The sequence below is a fragment of the Blastomyces gilchristii genome (genome assembly GCF_000003855.2).
Source record: "Blastomyces gilchristii SLH14081 genomic scaffold supercont1.3, whole genome shotgun sequence".
Taxonomy (NCBI): domain Eukaryota; kingdom Fungi; phylum Ascomycota; class Eurotiomycetes; order Onygenales; family Ajellomycetaceae; genus Blastomyces; species Blastomyces gilchristii.
The window spans coordinates 5,689,447-5,708,663 of record NW_003101680.1 but is presented as its reverse complement, the minus strand read 5'-3'; the positions used below and the strand labels follow the sequence as shown (position 1 = coordinate 5,708,663).

General features: G+C 28.5%; 2 protein-coding genes and 1 pseudogene across 3 annotated transcripts; all 3 read right to left on the bottom strand.

Annotated features, from left to right (window-relative positions):
• Positions 1-144: 144 nt before the first annotated feature.
• On the bottom strand, positions 145-233 carry BDBG_16614 (annotated as a pseudogene). The gene has a single exon. The product of its transcript is annotated as a tRNA-OTHER (tRNA).
• A 5,050-nt stretch (positions 234-5,283) lies between these two features.
• On the bottom strand, positions 5,284-5,448 carry BDBG_16613 (uncharacterized protein; the record flags this gene model as incomplete). The annotated part of the gene is made up of 1 exon (XM_031724533.1): positions 5,284-5,448. The coding sequence occupies one exon, from the start codon at positions 5,446-5,448 to the stop codon at positions 5,284-5,286; it is 165 nt and encodes a 54-aa protein (XP_031577176.1).
• A 12,536-nt stretch (positions 5,449-17,984) lies between these two features.
• Positions 17,985-18,634, bottom strand: BDBG_02586 (uncharacterized protein; the record flags this gene model as incomplete). Its single annotated transcript, XM_031720851.1, has 2 exons — positions 17,985-18,481; positions 18,550-18,634. The coding sequence occupies 2 exons, from the start codon at positions 18,632-18,634 to the stop codon at positions 17,985-17,987; spliced, it is 582 nt and encodes a 193-aa protein (XP_031577175.1).
• Positions 18,635-19,217: the final 583 nt, after the last annotated feature.

Genomic DNA, 19,217 nt, shown 5'->3' with positions numbered 1-19,217 from the left:
ACATAGGAAAATACAAAGAAGTGACAATTAAATACATGTGATAATAACTTCTCAGTTCAGAAACATAGAGCGATTCATTGAAGCGATTTGTACACCTCTGTATTTATTAGAAACCTGAGATGCTTGAGTTCCGGATTTAATGTATCCCCCCTGCGGGTTTCGAACCCACGCGCCTTGATTTCCCACGCCAAGGCGCTACCGGGTGGCCGCATTAACCATTCAGCCACCGGGGCAGCAGTCTCTTAAGTCTGTGTAAGAATAAGTGCTTACAGATAATTATTCAGATATTTGCAGCTTGATATAATATATACTGTTAACTACTAGAAGTATTCACAGTAGAAAGATAAAATGTACAAGTTAAATGTATAATAGTATTTAAACTGAGTTATAAATAGTATTTACAAACTTCAGTCTATATAGTTATATATAGTCAAGAGCTGCTAACTCTATTATATAAGAGAGAGAAAATAGAGATAAAGAATCTGCAAGAAGTGAGATTTCTTACAGCCTGTGAACAGTCTATTGAAACAGACATATTATCTGATATTAAGTTTTATCACTGTGAGATTCATAGTTCTGATATATCTTCATTGACAGTAGTCTGTAAAAAGAAAACTATCATTCAAAGAGCTTACTGTATTATCAGATGTTATAGAGAACATCTCTTATCAACTTCATTCTTAACTTAATTAAGAAAACAGCTGCAGTTATTATCTTTAATAATTAATTCATCTCTTAGTTCTGCAGATCTCTCTTCAGTCTTTCATCAATCATCTATGTAACTATGTTATTATTCAACTCATTCTCAAGTCAACCTTATTTCATCTTTAGAGGCATGCTTTCACTGCAGTTACAGTTCTATCTCTTTTATTAATAAGCTGTAAAATCAATGTTGCAGAGTCTTCTGTTTTGAGCTTAGCTCTGCAATGTCTTTGTACACAGAGGCTCGTGTGCATTAAGATATTTTGTTTTGGAACATCAAAGATAGACAGGGTTTTTGTGAAAGTTACTTCTCAGATATCTTCACAATTACAGAGCAGAGATCTTCCAAAATCAAGAAGATTGACGCATATGGCTAGATCTCTTTGCCTTACAATTTGTATGACAATTTGGCCCGGGGTTGTGGTGTAGTAGGGGTGAATGGGGGATAATCCCACACAGGAGTTTTAAACAATGTCTGGTTCACATTTGGCTGGATAACTCCACCACCACACGGGGTATGCGGTCGGCGATGGGGTCAAAATGCTTGTATGATCGAGGGCTTTTCGATGGATCTACCAGCGGGTTCTTATTCGAAAAATTGAGCGAGTTCGTGGTGGAGCGCTGTTCACCACAGACCTTGCTTATACTGAAGATAATATTAAAGCAGTATTCATGCTCAGAAGAGTGCAAAGAAGAGCAGATAAAATTATCTCAGATGCATTCAGAACAGTGATAGATAATATATTAAATATAGAATATAACATTCTCTCTATGAATTTATGTAAGAAATCTCACTTCTTGCAGATTCTTTATCTCTATTTCTATCTCTTATATAACTAATAGAGTTAGCGGCCCTTGGCTACATACAACTATATAGACTGAAGTTCACAAATATCATTCACAACTCAGCTTGAATACTATTATACATTTAATCTCTACATTTTTATCTTTCTACTGTGAATACTTCTAGTAGTTAGTAGTATATATCATATCAAGCTACAAACATCTGAATAATTGTCTGTAAGTACTTATTCTTACATTTCAAGCTATGTCAGTCAGCAATCATCTGTTATAACTGAAAGAACTAGAAACTTATATACTTTAACTTCTGTGAACTCTACTGTAGACACTCAGAAGCACTCATCTGAATCATGAATAATCTCTGTAAGAGAAGTTTCAGAGAACTTATTAATCACTCATAGAATATTATTCTCTACATCTGTGATAGAGAAACTCTTCAAATTCATAAATAAATCAATCTCAGTGAAGAACATTCTTGAGCATCTTCTGTGAAATCAAGCTATTTTTCTATAAGAAATACTTACTGTCTGTAAACTAGACTGGCCGGCGGGACCATGAATTTCACATTTGATCTCATTTGATCTAGTCTCATACATTTCTTGGCGTGAGTCTCACCAGAATCAAGCCTTAAAAAAATCTGCAAATGAATCATTTCTGAGAGAAATGACATGACAAATAACCAGATTTAATTCAAGATCAGTGAAATGAGAGTAATTTCTCAGAATAAACTGTGAAAGATGATCATTCTTTTAAAATCAGAATGAGACTGAAACTGAAGATTAAAATCAGTCTCATTCAGTTCATTTAGTGATTGCTTATATAATCAGAATTTGATAACAATTATTGATAACACTCATGAAACAACTAAATATATTCTTGTGTAAGTTTATTCTTTACTTTCTCATGAAAATTACACTTCTCTGATATACTGTGATCAGAGATATTAAACTGTCTGATAATTTCATGATTTATAATTATGAGTTTCTTGATTGTTTCTTCTTATAATTGTTCTCAGTGATAGTGATAAATATCTTGACTTGAGTTGAACTTTCACTTCATTCTCATCTCTATCAATGAAATTGTTAGAATATCACACATCATCAGTGTAACAGTTAAATATGTACTCTCAACAATTTTTTATAAGTCTAGAATTAATTTAACATGTAAATTTATCAGATTATCTTGAAGATAGTGATCAAATTCAGTTTTATAAGAATATAGTTTTGTCTGATTTTTAGTTATAATCAATGTATGTAAGTTCTATTTCAAAGTTAGTATTATAGTTCTATATAATATAAAGTATTATCAAAGATCATTACTTATTAGAGAATTGTATTTCACTGTCTTCACATCTTGAATATCTGCTTATTCAAATCTCTGATAATTGATATTGTAGTAGTCTCAGACTAATTTAATATATGAGTCTCATTTCTTCTCTATTCAATCTTGAGAAGTATAGATATTAACTTAATAAGAGAGATCTAGTAGAGCTGCTATAGTATAGTACTTTGTAAAAGATTGTTCAGTTTTGCTGTAGTAATATGCCAGTTTATTTCTTACAGTAATAATAGTCTGTACTATAGCATCATTTCAGACTGAATTTCTTTTTGAGTGATTCAACTGCTTCTTAAGATGAATAAATAAACTATTATATACTTATCAGACTGACTGCAGCATTGATGTATAAGTGATTGAGACTGTCTTTATTATCTTATAAAACTGAAATAGTAAATCAATCACATATTTCAACTGAGTTCACTTCATATCAGAAAGTTTCAATATCTGAATCTTTTTCTAATCAGAGTGTTGCACTCAATGATTAATTATCTGACACAATCAAAGAGTCTGAACAGTTATCTTATATATTGAACTTCACTGTGTTCTAACATTCTATATCATATTCAGTGATATAACTGATTTGTTTATTTATTAAATATCATGAAATTATTATTATTATTTAGAGAAGATACAAATCACATTAGCAATGTTTTAAATCTGTGATATTTAAATTATTAATCAATCTATTCAAAATTAATAGTAGTATTATCAAAAAGTATTATTAAAAAACAATATTAAAAAGTGTTATTAAAAAACATTATCTTTTATAAAGTAAATATAAAAGTTACTTGAGTAATCACTTTCATCTCATTCTCATTTCAAGAATCAGTCATCTCATTATTCTTCATCTGAATGTTAAGATTCTTTATCAGTGTTTATATTACAAGTTGAATTATATGAGTAATGTAGAAAATATAATCTTATTTATCATTTCAGAAATACAAAGTCAATTTTTGCTTCAAGCTCTTCATTATAGTGTAGTTATTCACACAGCATTATTAGTTATAATTGTAAGAAGACTGAGACTAATATCTCAATAGTCATTTTTAATCACAGTTATTAATATCTCTATTATATAATTCTCAGTATGACTACTGATCAATGATTTAAATTCAATTAATGTCTCTTAATAAGTTCAGTTCTCATCAATGTAATAACATATAACTCTTATAAATGTAAGATTGTTTATACTAGTTTATACATTCACTGTGAGAGATACTCTTCAATAATGCTTTAACTCTGATTCTAGATATTGTATATTGACTTTGTAGTGTATCTTGAGATTGAACTGAAGACAGAATTGATGTGAAATATAAAGATTTGAATTAAGTATTTAAAGAAGTGTTCAGAATTCAGGGTTTTCAATTGATTAAAGAGAAAGATTCAGAGATATATATATACAAAGTAATTATTCACAGAAGTTATCAGATGAGAGTTATAAAATCAGAGTACTGATATATAATCATTTTCACATAATTTTCTTCAAATTAGAAAGTTAGTGTTATTAAAAATCATTATCTAGTAGAGTAACTTATCAGCTCAGTAGTAATTTTCTGATTATTTTTCTTTTATTATCTGCATTCTGCTAACTTCAGATGTTAGAAAATTCCTTCAGAATCATGATTAGTTTATAATAAATATTTCTGAATAAAGTTATAGTGATTGTAGTAAAGAGATGACTCTTCAGTAATCTATAATATAATCTGTTAATAATTATTTCATAGTTCATCTCAATATTTGTGTTGAGTTTTTCATAAATTTCATGACCTGAAATCAGATGTGAAGAATGAAGTAATTATTTATTATAATTGAAAGAGAGTATTCTGTATTGAATTATAAATAATATAGACTTTGTGATTAACAGTGATTTCTTAAAGAGTGTATAAATCTTCAATAGAAGTAAAAGAAGTGAAAGAAGTGAATTTAGAAGATATAATAATAATTTAAGAAAGATAATAATTTATTTTTAATAACTGATCACTGATATGTGTAAGAAGAATTAATATAAGAGAAAATAATCTTATTACTTAACTTAGTTATAATTTTAGTACTAACTCAGATTAAATATTATTAATATATAAAAGTAAATAAATAATCTTAATTAATCTCTGTCATATTTCTTGAAATATATTAATATTATGAAAGAGAGTATTATCAAATTGAATTATCAGATAATATTATTAAAAATATATTAATATTGTGAATATCAATGTTGAAAAAATGTTGATACTTATATATTATAGTGATTTATGAATCATGATAGTTAAATATATATATATATATATATTTTTCCTGACTTGATTACAACTTGTACAATAATTTTTGAAAACTTAAAATTAATTTTAATTATTAATAATTATGAACTTATAATTAACTAATATAAAAAGAAAAAAACTTTTTCTACTTCTTCTCTTTCTTATTCTTCTTATCATTCTTTATAATTCACTTCTTATTTTTCTTCTTCTTCTTCTTCTTATCTGAGATGATAATCATCTCAAAATCTCTCTTCACTGCCTTCTCAGAGAAGGGTTTCTGCTGCTTCTTCTCAGCCAGGTTAACCTGTATCTCAAAATCCTGCATTTTCTGATCTGCTGTCTCAGGTTCCATCTCAGTGATAAGCAAATTGACATGCTCAGAGAGCAGAGCTGCCTTCTTAATATTCTGAATTATGAAGTGTATTTAAGACCTGAACAAGGCCTTAATTCTCTTCTTCTCTATCAGCTTCTGCTAATCAATTAGAGAACAGAAGTATTATCAAAAATTATCATCTCTTAATAAATAAAAAACTTATCAGTTTTGACTTCTTTATCTCTTACTTTAATATTCTCTCAATCTTCTTCTACTACTGCTTATTTATAGTAATACTCTTCTTCTCTCTCTCTCTCTTCATCTTAAACTCAAAGTATTCTCAGAACTTCTTCTAATCTCACTGCTACTGTATGAGACTTTTCATTATCTTCTTCTTCAATCTCTCACAGACAGTGTTATCTGTATTATTTCTATACTTAGTTCATTCTAAATCTATTAGAAGTGTTACTTAAAATCATTATTATTCTACTTTCTTACAGAGTCTCTTCAAGAGATTATAATATATCTTATAATCTGTCTCTGCTTACTTAAATGTCTTCTTCTTCTCTCTCTTCAATCTGTGATGATGCTCATGCGCCTTAATGATTCACAGAACTGTAGAATATTTAAAGAGAGATGACATGATTAATTTTAATAAGTGTTGAAGAGAGATGAAGATAGAAGAGACAGTCAGAAATGATATGATAATAATAATAATAATAATAATGATAATGATAATGATAATGATAATAATAATGATAGTAATAATAATGATGATAGTGATGATGATAATAATGATAATAATGATAATAATAATAATAATGATGATGATGATGAAAGAGAGAGTGCATTGAAATATATTACTGACTTATCAAATATAAAGAGACAAAGAAAATATTAACAGCTTTCAGAGATATATAAAAATAGCTACAGTGTTGTATAGCAACATCATCTTCATTCAATACATGCAGTATTGATATTCTTTGTATATAGTTATTATATAATCTATATCAGAGATACATGCAGAAAACAGGTCTTTATTACTAGAGAGAATAATTGCAGTGATTCTCTGTTTTTATATTATAAAGATAAGTTATTCTTATTTCTTTCTTCTCTCTTTTCTCTTCTTCTGCAATTTATCACTAAGTTCAAGCTGATATGAAAACTATTAAAATACTCTTAGAAACTCTCAAATTAAAGAGTATAGACTAATTAAATTTTAAATATAGAAGAATTAAATTATATTTAATATTACTAATTATTCATTCTCTCTTAATAAAATCATAGTTATATCTTTCTCTTCCTCTCTTAAATGATATATAGCCTGTGAAAAGTGAGTATCACACCAGGCTATAATGATTAATATAGTCTCAGTATACAGAACTGTATACACACAGTATGTAGTGAACTGAGAGACTGTATGAATTACAAACCAGTGTCAGTGTCTCAGAGAGAGTTATGCAGTGTGACAAAGTCACAATTCTCAGTTATATGTATAGAGAATGAATTATCACAGTAAGTGTATATGTATTGTATAAAAGTAACACTTTTTAATAACACTCAGTCTCTGATATCATGAACATAGAGTCTCTCTGTGAGATCTATTTTTATCAGAAGTTAGAAAATCTTATATTTCTCAAGATTATCTTCACATATCTTGTCTGTGAAATTAATGAGAAGAATTATCAATTTCAGTGTTCTGTTCTTGATATTATTCAAGTGACAGCAGAGTTCACTCTGATCACACTTTTTAAATGTATATTTTCTAAATATTCACATTTATACAGATATATACTGATTATTTATTAGATAATATTAAGACAATGACTCATTACAGCTGTGTTATTCTCACTATAAAAGATACATGATTAATGATGAATATTATAAAGACTCTGAGAAGTGAGTATTTTAAGAGTGCTACAGCTCTGCAATCTTAATTTTTTTTATTTTTTTTTTATTTTTTTTTTCATTCTGATTTTTTCTTGTTTCTGTTTTATTTTTTGTTTTTTGTTTTTTTTTTGTATTTTATATTTTTTTTATAATTAAAATTATATGAATTATGATCTGTGTTCAGAAAAGTAATGATATTTGATAACACTCTCTATTAAATTTTCAACAAATGAGCACTATATTATGATATTATATAAGTGAGAAGTGATTTCATGATCTCATTTAATACTATTCTTAATAATGAAATCAGAATGAAAATGTGACTAAGAATTCAAATATATTCTTTATTCAGAACTAGATTTTTATTTAAAAAGTGAATCTGAGACCTTTAATATTTGAAATAATGTGATTTGAGATCAATGTAATGAACACAAATCATGATCAGATCTAATGCTTTTAGGCAACATGATAACTGTAAAGTTTGGTCCTGGTTTCAGACACGGTCACACGGTCAGTCTACTGTAAACACTCTCAAACTGAGTTCTTAGACATGATCTTCAGAGATATCTGTGAACTGAAAAGAAACTTTCTCAAGCTATAATTACTTAAGGTCACTTACTGAATTACAATCTATAAAAGCTTTTACAAGTTTGTATTTAAAATTGACTCACAAGCTCAGCTGTGTGATATGAAAGATGAAGAAGCTGTCATCTATATAATGACAGATCTCTACTACACTGAAGTCAAGAACTGACTGAATTATTTAGAGAATGATTATAAGAGATCTCACTGATCTGTTCTCAAGACCTATCTTTAGAATAAGTTAAGAGACTCTGTAAGTCAGACAGAGAACATCTGAGCTGTAATTATTAATATTAGAAAAAGAGATGAGAAATCTGATAAAGACTACTTACAGTACTTTATAAAATTATGATGTAAATTAAGATCTGTGAAAACAGAATTCTGAAATAAGATCTGAATAATGATGTTTATAAAGAGACTGAATAAAGATATATAGAATAAGCTCATTGAGTAAGACTCTAAGTTCTTGATTCTGAAGAAACTGATAACTCTTATTCATTACTTATAAATCACTGTGAGAGTTACAGACTTATAAAGAGTAGATTATTAATCAGCTCTACAAGAGTTAGAATAACAGAGAACAGATTTATCAGAAAAAGATAATAAGATATAGAGAGATTCATATCTGACTGCTAAGTAGAGAGATAGAGCTTTATAAGCTTCTATGAATAGAGTATATAATAGAAAGATTAAGAAAAAGAATCTCTATTTTATCTATTCTAAATCAGAACATCTCTGCATAAACTGTCTGAATAAATTAAAATAGAAATTTAAGAAGTCATAGACAGAGTCAGTAACAGCCTTCTTAAGAGTCTTGAAGCTGATATCTGAATCTATTGCTTCTCTGATAAAAATACTTACTTACAGAAAGAGATTATACTGTAATACTACTGCTCTGTAAGTATGAAAAGTATTGATAAACTCAGAATCTCAGATCACTGTAGTGTTTCTAAAGCTTGCAGAATAAATGAGCTGAATAATGAAAACTGAAAATCTACTCTTATAATAAGCAGAATGCAAGAACTCAGATCTGAGAGCTAAGAGACTCATAAGAGTCATCTTTAAATTATAAGATCTCTCTGAAATCTGAAGAAGATTTGTAGAAACTGTGATTATTACAGATATCACAGATAACATGTACTTGAGACTTGTATAACTTTAAAGATATAATTTATACATAGCTGTTTATAAGTCAGATTTATACTTCTGATCAGTGTTAACAGACTTACTAATAGAGATAGAATCAGTTAATACTGTAGAGTTAATTAGAGAAGATAAGCTCATCTATATAATAACTTTACAAATGTCTGAGAACTTCACAGTCATGAAAACTGAGCTTCAGATATCAGAGAAATACTGAGATCTTACAGAGATATTCAGCTCAGTAAAGATAGCTGAGCTTTCTTCTTACTATGAAAAGAATCTGATAATAGATTTAATAGAAGAATAGAAACTCTTCTAAGAATCAATCTATAAGCTCTTTCATTATGAGACAGAGGTCTTACAGGTCTATGTAAAAAAGAATCTGAAGAATGACTTTATTTAATCTTAACAGATCTCTACAGAAGCCTCTGTGATATTTGTAAAAAAGAAAAATAAAGATCTCAGATTATATATAGACTATTACAATCTGTACTTTAAGATAATAAACAGTCACTATTTTCTATCTCTGATTGAGAATGTAATCAATCATCTCACAGAAGCTGTTATATTCACACAATTAAATATGATTAATATATATATATAACTGTGAATACAGTCTGAAGATGAATAAAAGACTGTCTTTAAAACTGTACTGAGATCATTTGAATATCTAGTGATATCTTTTAATTTGACTAATATCTCTACAGTATTTTAGTCTTTTATTAATAAAACCCTTTTGCATATCTGAATGTCTTTATAATAATATATCTGAATGATGTGATAATATACTCTGTAAAGAAGAAAGAACACACTGAGTATGTACAAAGTATGTTAAAAGTCTTAGATAAGACAGAACTGTATATTAAGCTTATAAAGTATAACTTCAGTGTCTGTCAGATTAATTTTCTAGAATATGTAATTATCACAGATAATATTCAGATGAAATCTTTGCAGATTGAGACTATTCTATTATAACTGAAGTTAACTAGTATTTATAAGATTCAAATCTTTCTTAACTTTGTGAATTTCTATAGATAATTTATCTTTGCATTTATAAGAATCTTCTTGACTCTTACAGACATACTGAAGAGTGAAAATAAGAAGAAGTTATTCTATAAATGAAGAATGAAAAGATTGTTAAGAAGAAAGAGCTGTGAGAACTTTCTTATCTCAGAAGCTTATGAGATCTTTATAAGATTGAAACAGATATTCACAGATATAGTAATACTATTTCACTTTGATCTTTTACTCTTAATCAGATTGAAGACAGATATCTTCTTCTTTATAATTTCAGAAATAGTCTTATAACTACAGTTAAATAAAAACTGAGTTTCAGTGATCTTTTTCTTATAGAAGATGCAATCTGTGAAGATTAACTATAGTATTCATGATCAGAAACTTCTTATAATAGTGAAATTCTTCTGTCACTGATATCACTATTTTGAGAGTCTTATAACAGTGATTACTGTTAAGACTGATTATAACAGCTTACAACAGTTTACTTCAATCAAGAAACTCTTATAATATCAGGTTTACTGAGCTCAGAGACTGAGAGAGTTCTGATTCAAGATAGAATATATCAAGAATACTAAGAATTCAGTGAATGAATTCTCTTAGAGATCAGACTATGTTAAGAAGACCAGAATAATAGACATAGAGAAGCTAGAGAAGATAGAAAAGCTTCACAGAATACTCAGACTGAGTGTTATAAAGAGATTGACTGAAGAGTCTCTTAATTCTCTATAAGAGAAGAAAGAAGAGAGAGAAAAGAAGTCTGTATAACTACTTCTTATAACACTAAGAGTCAACACTCTGAGAATCTCTGTAAGAATTCTTGAAGAGAGTATCTATAATCTGAAGAGTTTGCAGACTTTGAGAAGTACTGTGAAAGACCTGATGTAAGAGAAAACAGAGTATAAGTCTTTATAAGATCTTCTGTTCAGATTATCTAAACTGCAACTGAAGAATGAATATACTTAGTATATTCAGAAACTGCTCACAGCAGAGATCAATTCTGCAAAAATAAAGAATTAAAGAGACTTAAATAATCTCTTATAAAGAGAGAGTCAGATTTATATATCTATGAATAAGTTTCTATGTATAGAACTTATTAAAAGATATTATAACTCTTCTTTAATACATTATTTTATAGATACTAGAACTCATAAGTTACTTATAAGAAAATACTTCTAATCAAAGATATAAGAACTTATAAAGAAGATAGTGAATTCTTATACTATTTATCAGAATTCACAGATAATACAGTTCAGACTATATAAAGAACTTACTTCTCTACTCATTTCACAGAAACCTTGAGAATAGCTAGAAATGAATACTCTTGTAAGTCTCTCTGAAAGCAAGAACATATATAATACCTGCTTTAACAGTATGCTGATAATAGTAGATCACTTTATCAAGATAACACACTTTATACTCATCTATAAGAACTTAAAGTCAAAGAATTTAACTTATATCTTTATCTGTGATATGATTCAGTTGTATGAGTTATCTATGAATATTATCTCAGATAGAAGATCAATCTTTATAGAAGAGTTCTGATCTGATCTGATAACTATACTGAAGATCTCATGAGATTTAAGTATGACTTTTTATCAATAGACAGATGATCAGATGAAATATTTGATAAGTATATTACAATAGTATCTACAGTACTTTGTCAATTATAATCAGAATAACTGAGTGTATTAATTATCACTTACAGAGTTTATATACAATAACTCAAAGCATACTAGTACAGATAAAACTCTCTTTGAGATGCTCACTGAAACTCATCTACAGATGATCTTGATGAACTTATGAGAGTATACTATAAAGTATAGTAATATCTGTGAACAGACTGAGAGAATTCAGAATATCTGAGAGACAGTCTGCAAATTCTTGAGAAAGGTCTAAAAGTATTAGAAGAGATACTATAACTTTAAGTATATTATAAAGAGTTTTAAGAAAGATAATAGAGTCTGACTGAGTCTAGAAAAGATTATTATATAGAGATCTAATAAGAAGCTGAATCTCTTATAGACAGAGTCTTATAAGATTGTGAAGAAAGTTAACTCACAGTTCTACAGATTAAAACTGTTATCTGAGTTATAGATATACAATGTTTTTTATGTCTCTTTGCTCTGTAAATATAAGAAATTCTGAGAAGAGAATTCTATGACTTATCACTCTGTTCATAAAGTACTAGAGAGTGAAAGAGAATATCAGATCAAAGAAATTTTTAACTCAGAGAAGTAAGATCATGAGCTCTGATTCAAGGTTCAGTGATAAGAGTATTCTAATGAGAGAAATGAGTTCACTTTAGAATCATCTGAGTAGATAAAATATCTGTGAAAGCTGAGACATGACTTTTATATCATGAATTCTGATAAGTTAGAATGATGTAATCTTTACTAAGAATCTGATTATAATAAAGATATTAATACTATCATTTATAAACTCTAGTCTATAAGATAATGAGTTTCTACTGAGATGAACAGTTCACAGTGTATATAAAAGAAAGAAGAAATTATATTCTCATTAAAGCTAAAAAATAAGAAAACAGAAACAGATTTGTAAACATAATTTAGAGATTAATAAACAAAAAACAAAGAAAACTTATATTCATATTCTTAATATCTGTAACACTCAATTCTCTCATAACTATTAATTTTCTTCTTTAAAGAAGCAGAGAGTATCATATCTGCAGTACAGATAATTATTACATTTGATATGAAAACTGCTGAAAATACACAGACTTCAGAGAAGCTGAATATCAAAGTGTACACAGTTACAGCAGAATCTTAAGAACTGATCATCTATATATATAATCAGATATCTCTTATAAAGCTATGTCTGCTTCTTCAGTTATACTGAAGTATTCAGTCTGAAAATAATTAAGATACAGAGAGAGAGCTCATCTGCTCAGATTAACTCTTATTATGAATTCATAGTATTCACATTGTCTTAATTATCTGGATTTTATGAGTATCTGAGAACTTATCTCTCATTGATAATAGAATTGTGAAAATGTGCTGCAGTGTGAGAACTGTTAATAGAGAATCTAGACATATTTGTATATATCTAATCAAAGATTATACAGATAGAAGAAAGATGATTGTAGATTTACAGAGCTGTAGAAGACACTGATAACACTGAGATCTTTATAAGAACTGTCAGTTAGAATCTGTAAGAAATTACTTATGAGAAGACTTACAGTAAAGAGCAGAACTGTGCTACTTGAAGTCAGAGACTGATCTGAGAGAGGTACAGAGTTAACTACTGATCTGAAGATCAGATGCAGTGACAGAGCTGAAAGAAATAAAGATACTATTATAAGTGATGATATCTCTGCTTTATCAGTCAGTAAAAAGCAATCAGAAGAGTCACAGAGACACTTATAAGAAGCTCAGTAGCAGTCAGATATTATTTATAAGAGTATTAAAATTGAAAAAAATTTTATTCTTGAGAAGTTCTTGAATCAATATACAGATATTATTAGAAACACTCTCTCTTTATTATCTGAGTGAAAACACTTCACAGATGAATGAAGATACTTACAGTTTATAAGAATGAGAGCTGTTACAGAAAAAGAGAAAAGAAGATGAGATTTCATAGATAAATCTGAAATATTTATACTACTCTAGAGAGATTTGTTTACACTGTGAATGATTCTGCAGAACAGTCAGATCACTCTAATAAATAAAGAGTAATTATGAATTACAGATCTGAATCTTTCTATATAACTATAAAGAGTGATTACAGACTGTAAATATCTTGATTCTATAATTCTACAGAGTTAATGAAAGAATGAAAAATTCCTCACAATTCTACAGTGTCAAAGAATAATGATTCATAAGAATAAGTGAAAGATCAACTCATAAATACTTCTCTTTAATAAGAATAATCTCACAGAGAGTGATTCACCTGTGAGATAAATCTATATAATGATTATATAAGAATTTTATAAAAATGATTGAGAGTAAATCAGAACTCTTCTGTATATAAGATGCAAGATGAATCTGTATGATAGTTAGAGAAGAATCTGTAGATTATAAAGAATCTTATGAAATAAGAAACTGAGTAACAGACTCTTTTCTCTTCATAGTAATAAGAGATTTTTTCTCACTGAGGTTTTTTTTATAGATATAAAGAGTTTTTAGTGAGTATCACTGCAGTGCTGAGCTGATTCTATGAAGTCACTCAGTGAAAGACTTTGTGAACAAAGTCTTAGAGAGAGAAGAATATATAAAAAATCTCACTTCTCACAGATTCTTTATCTCTGTTTCTATCTCTTATGTAATTAATAGAGTTAGCAGCTCTTGACTACACATAACTATATAGACTGAAGTTTACAAATATTATTCATAACTTAGCTTGAATGCTATTATACATTTGACTTCTACATTTTTATCTTTCTATTATAAATACTTCTAGTAGTTAACAGTACATATCACATCAAGCTGCAAACACCCGAATAATTGCCTGCGAGCACTTATTCTTACAATTTAATACTTAAGATACTCAGTGATACAGCTAGACTGACCGTGTGACTAGACTGACCGTGTGACTAGACTGACCGTGTGACTAGACTGACCGTGTGACTAGACTGACCGTGTGACTAGACTGACCGTGTGACTAGACTGACCGTGTGACCGTGTCTGAGACCAGGATCAGATTTTTTGATAGTTCCATTATCAATTCAACTGATCTCATTACACGGTTTTAACATTAAATAGTAGTTTCATACTGTCTCAGTGAGACTTACTTTCTACTCTTATCACATTTTTCAAATAAGATCATGATTTTCACTTCTCAATTTAAATTATTTTTATTGCTTTAAATGACTTTAAATCTCATTTGAGTGTTATCAAAAAGTGTTACCTTTTAAAAAATTAAAAATAGTCTAAAAAAAACCTTAAAATATCTAAAAATAGTAACTTTATGCTAAGAATGAGACTAAATGAGACCAAATGAGACCACTTTCTCATTTTTTTCAAGTCATGATTTCATTTTAAGATCTGATATATAGTCACTTTACATGTTTTTTAATAGCCAGTCCCAGTGGGATTCACATCAAGAAATGTATGAGATCAGATTAAATGAGATTAAATGTGAAATTCATGATTCTGACGGCCAGTCTACGTGTGACCGTGTCTGAGACCAGGATCAAACTTTACAGTTGTCATGTTGTCTAAAAGCATTACTTCTGATCATAATTTATGTTCATTACATTGATTTCAAATCACATTATTTCAAATATTAAAGATCTCAGATTCACTTTTCAAATAAAAATCTAGTTCTGAATAAAGAATATGTTTAAATTCTTAGTTATATTTTCATTCTGATCTCATTATTGAGAATAGCATTAAATGAGATTATGAAATTACTTCTCACTTATATAATATTATAACATAGTGCTCATTTATTGAAAATTCAACAGAGAGTGTTACTAAATATCATTACTTTTCTAAACATAGATTATAATTTATATAATTTTAATTATGAAAAAAATATAAAATACAAAAAAAAATAAAAATAAAAAATAAAACAAAAACAAGAAAAAATCAGAATGAAAAAAAAAAAAAGAGAAAGAAAAAAATAAAAAAAGAAAAGAAAAAGAAAAAAATAAAGAATAAAAATAAAAAAAATCAAGATTGTAGAGCTATAGCACTCTTAAAATACTCACTTCTCAGAGTCTTTATAATATTTATCATTAACTGTGTATTTCTCACAGTGAGAATAATATGACTGTGATAAATTATTATCTTAATATTATCTAATAAATAATCAGTATATATCTGTATAAATGTGAATATTTAGAAAATATACACTTAAAAAGTGTGATCAGGGTGAACTCTGCTGTCACTTGAATAATATTAAGAGTAGAATACTGAAATTAATGATTCTTCTCATTGATTTCACAGATAAGATGTGTGAAGATAATCTTGAGAAATATAAGATTCTCTGACTTCTGATAAAAACAGATCTCACAGAGAGACTCTATTTTCATGATATCAGAGACTGAGTGTTATCAAAAAGTATTACTTTTATACAATATACATGTACTTACTGTGATGATTCATTCTCTGTATATGTGACTGAGAGTTATAACTTTCTCACACTGCACAGCTCTTTCTGAGATGCTAATACTGATTTGTAATTCACACAGTCTCTCAGTTCAGCACATGCTGTATATATACAGCTCTGTATACTGAGACTGTGTTAATCATTATAACTTAATATGATACTTGCTTTTCACAGATCATATTTCATTTGAGAGAGAGAAAGAAAGATATGACTGTGATTTTATTAAGAGAGAATAAATAATTAGTAATATTAAATATAATTTAATTCTTCTATATTTAAAATTTAATTAGTCTATACTCTTCAATTTGAGAATTTCTAAAAGTGTTTTAATAGTTTTCATATCAGCTTGAACTTAGTGATGAGTTAAAGAAGAAGAGAAAAGAGAGAAGAAAGAAATAAGAATAACTTATCTTTATAATATGAAAGCAGAGAATTGCTGTAATCATTCTCTCTAGTAATAAAGATCTGTTTTCTGCATATATCTCTGATATAGATTATATGATAAATGTATACAAAGAATATCAATAGTGCATGTATTAAATGAAGATAATATTGATATGTAACACTGTAGTCATTTCTATACATCTCTGAAAGCTGTTAATAGTTTCTTTGTCTCTTTATGTTTGATAAGTCAATAATATATTTCAATACACTTTCTCTTTCATCATCATCATCATCATCATTATCATTATTATTATCACTATTATTATTATTATTACTATTATTATTATTATTATATCATTGTCTGTCTTTACTCTCTCTTCAACACTTATTAAAATTAATCATGTCATTTCTCTTCAAATATTCTGCAGTTCTGTGAATCATCAAGGTGTATAAGTACTATCACAGATTGAAGAAAGAGAAGAAGAAGATGTTTAAGTAAGAGAAAACAGATCATAAGACATATTATAATATCTTAAAGAGACTGTGTAAGAAAGTAGAATAATAACAATTTTAAGTAACACTTCTGATAGATTTAGACTGAACTAAGTATAGAAATAATATGAATAACACTGCTTGTAAGAGATTGAAGAAGAAGAAAATGAAAAGTCTTATATAGTAGTAATGAAATCAGAGAAAGTACTGAGAATAATTTAACTTCAAGATAAAGAGAGAGAGAGAGAAGAAGAGTGTTACTATAAATAAGTAATAGTAGAAGAAGATTAAGAGAGTATTGAAGTGAGAGATAAAGAAGTCAAAACTGATAAGTTTTTTATTTATTAAGAGATAATGATTTTTAATAATACTTCTGTTCTCTAATTGATTAGCAGAAGCTGATAGAGAAGAAGGAAATTAAGGCCTTATTCAGGTCTTGAATGTGCTTCATGATTCAGAATATTGAGAAGACAGCTCTACTCTCTGAGCATGTTAATCTGCTTACTACTGAGATGGAATCAGAGACAGCAGATCAGAAAATATGGAATTTTAAGACACAGATTGACCTGGCTGAGAGAGAGCAGTGAGAACTCTTCTCTGAGAAGGTAACAGAGAGAGATTTTGAGATGATTATTATGTCAGATAAGAAGAAGAAGCAGAAGAAGAAGAATAAGAAGTAAATTATAAAGAATGATAAAAAGAATGAGAAAGAGAAGAAGTAGAAAAAGTTTTTTTCTTTTTATATTAGTTAGTTATAAGTTCATAATTATTAATAATTAAAATTGATTTTAAGTTTTCAAAAATTATTGTACAAGTTGTAATCAAGTCAGAAATAATATATATATATATATATATTTAACTATCATGATTCATAAATTACTATAATGTATAAGTATCAACATTTTTTCAACATTGATATTCACAATATTAATATATTTTTAATAATATCATTTAATAATGTAATTTGATAACACTCTCTTTCATAATATTAATATATTTCAAGTATCAGTGAACATAATAAAGATCACTCTCACCACGAACTCACTCAATTTTTCGAATAAGAACCCGCCGATAGATCCATTGAAAAGCCCTCGATCATACAAGCATTTTGACCCCATCGCCGACCGCATACCCCGTGTGGTGGTGGAGTTATCCAGCCAAATGTGAACCAGACGTCGTTCGAAACTCCTGTGTGGGATTATCCCCCATTCTCCCCTACCACACCACAACCCCGGGCCAAATTGCCATACAAATTGTAAGGTGAAGAGACCTAGCCATATGCACCAATCTTCTCGATTTTGGAAGATCCCTGATCTGTAGTTGTGGAGATATCTGAGGAGCGACCTCCGCGAAAACCCTGTCCATCTTTGATGTTCTGAAACACCAACGCCAAGTCCCACCCTCATACCGCCCTTCCTAATCTGGCCCATCCCCAGCAGAAAAATACAAAAAGATACCTCAGTGATAATATCAAGCACATAATCAACAGCCACTTCTGAAGTGCAACCTCCGCGGTCTGTCTTCAGTGTATCTAGACATCAACACCAAGTCTCACCCTCGTACCACCCCTCTCAATCTGGCCCATCCCCGACAGAAAAGTACAAAAAGATACCTCAGCAACTGTACTTAATACATAATTGGCAGACATGATAACTATAAAATCAGTATACTCCAAGGTCTGACTGAGCCTTTGATCCCTGCACAGTGAGATATATTAAATCTAGTTTTAATATCTCAATATTTAATAGATTCTGCAAGGGATTGAGAACAGCAACACTAGATTTCTATTGAATTTGAGAATTAACTCTATATTGATATAATCATTGACAAAGTCTTCTATTTTGAGATATAAATAATCAGTTTCTCTACATCTCACTGACAGTATTTATATTATCATATAGAAACAGACTTATATTCTCTATAATATCAAGACTCTGAAGAGAGAAAGTCTTGATAGAGAGTATATAGTAGTGCATATCTTAGCAGTTTCTATCTCATTCTTCTGCAGCAGTTAATGCAAAAAAAAGATCTTAGAAATAGTTTTTTACTTCTCTTGAAAAAGTAAGGTGTTTTTCTCTGGGTTTTATATAATATTCTTACAAAGAATAAAAAACAGAGCTGTTTTCTGTCATAATTTCATATTCTTTTAAATAAGAATTACTTTTTCAGTGACTGAAGAGCTTTCATTAATACTTAATTCTTTTTTACACTCTTTATTAACTGATTTGAGT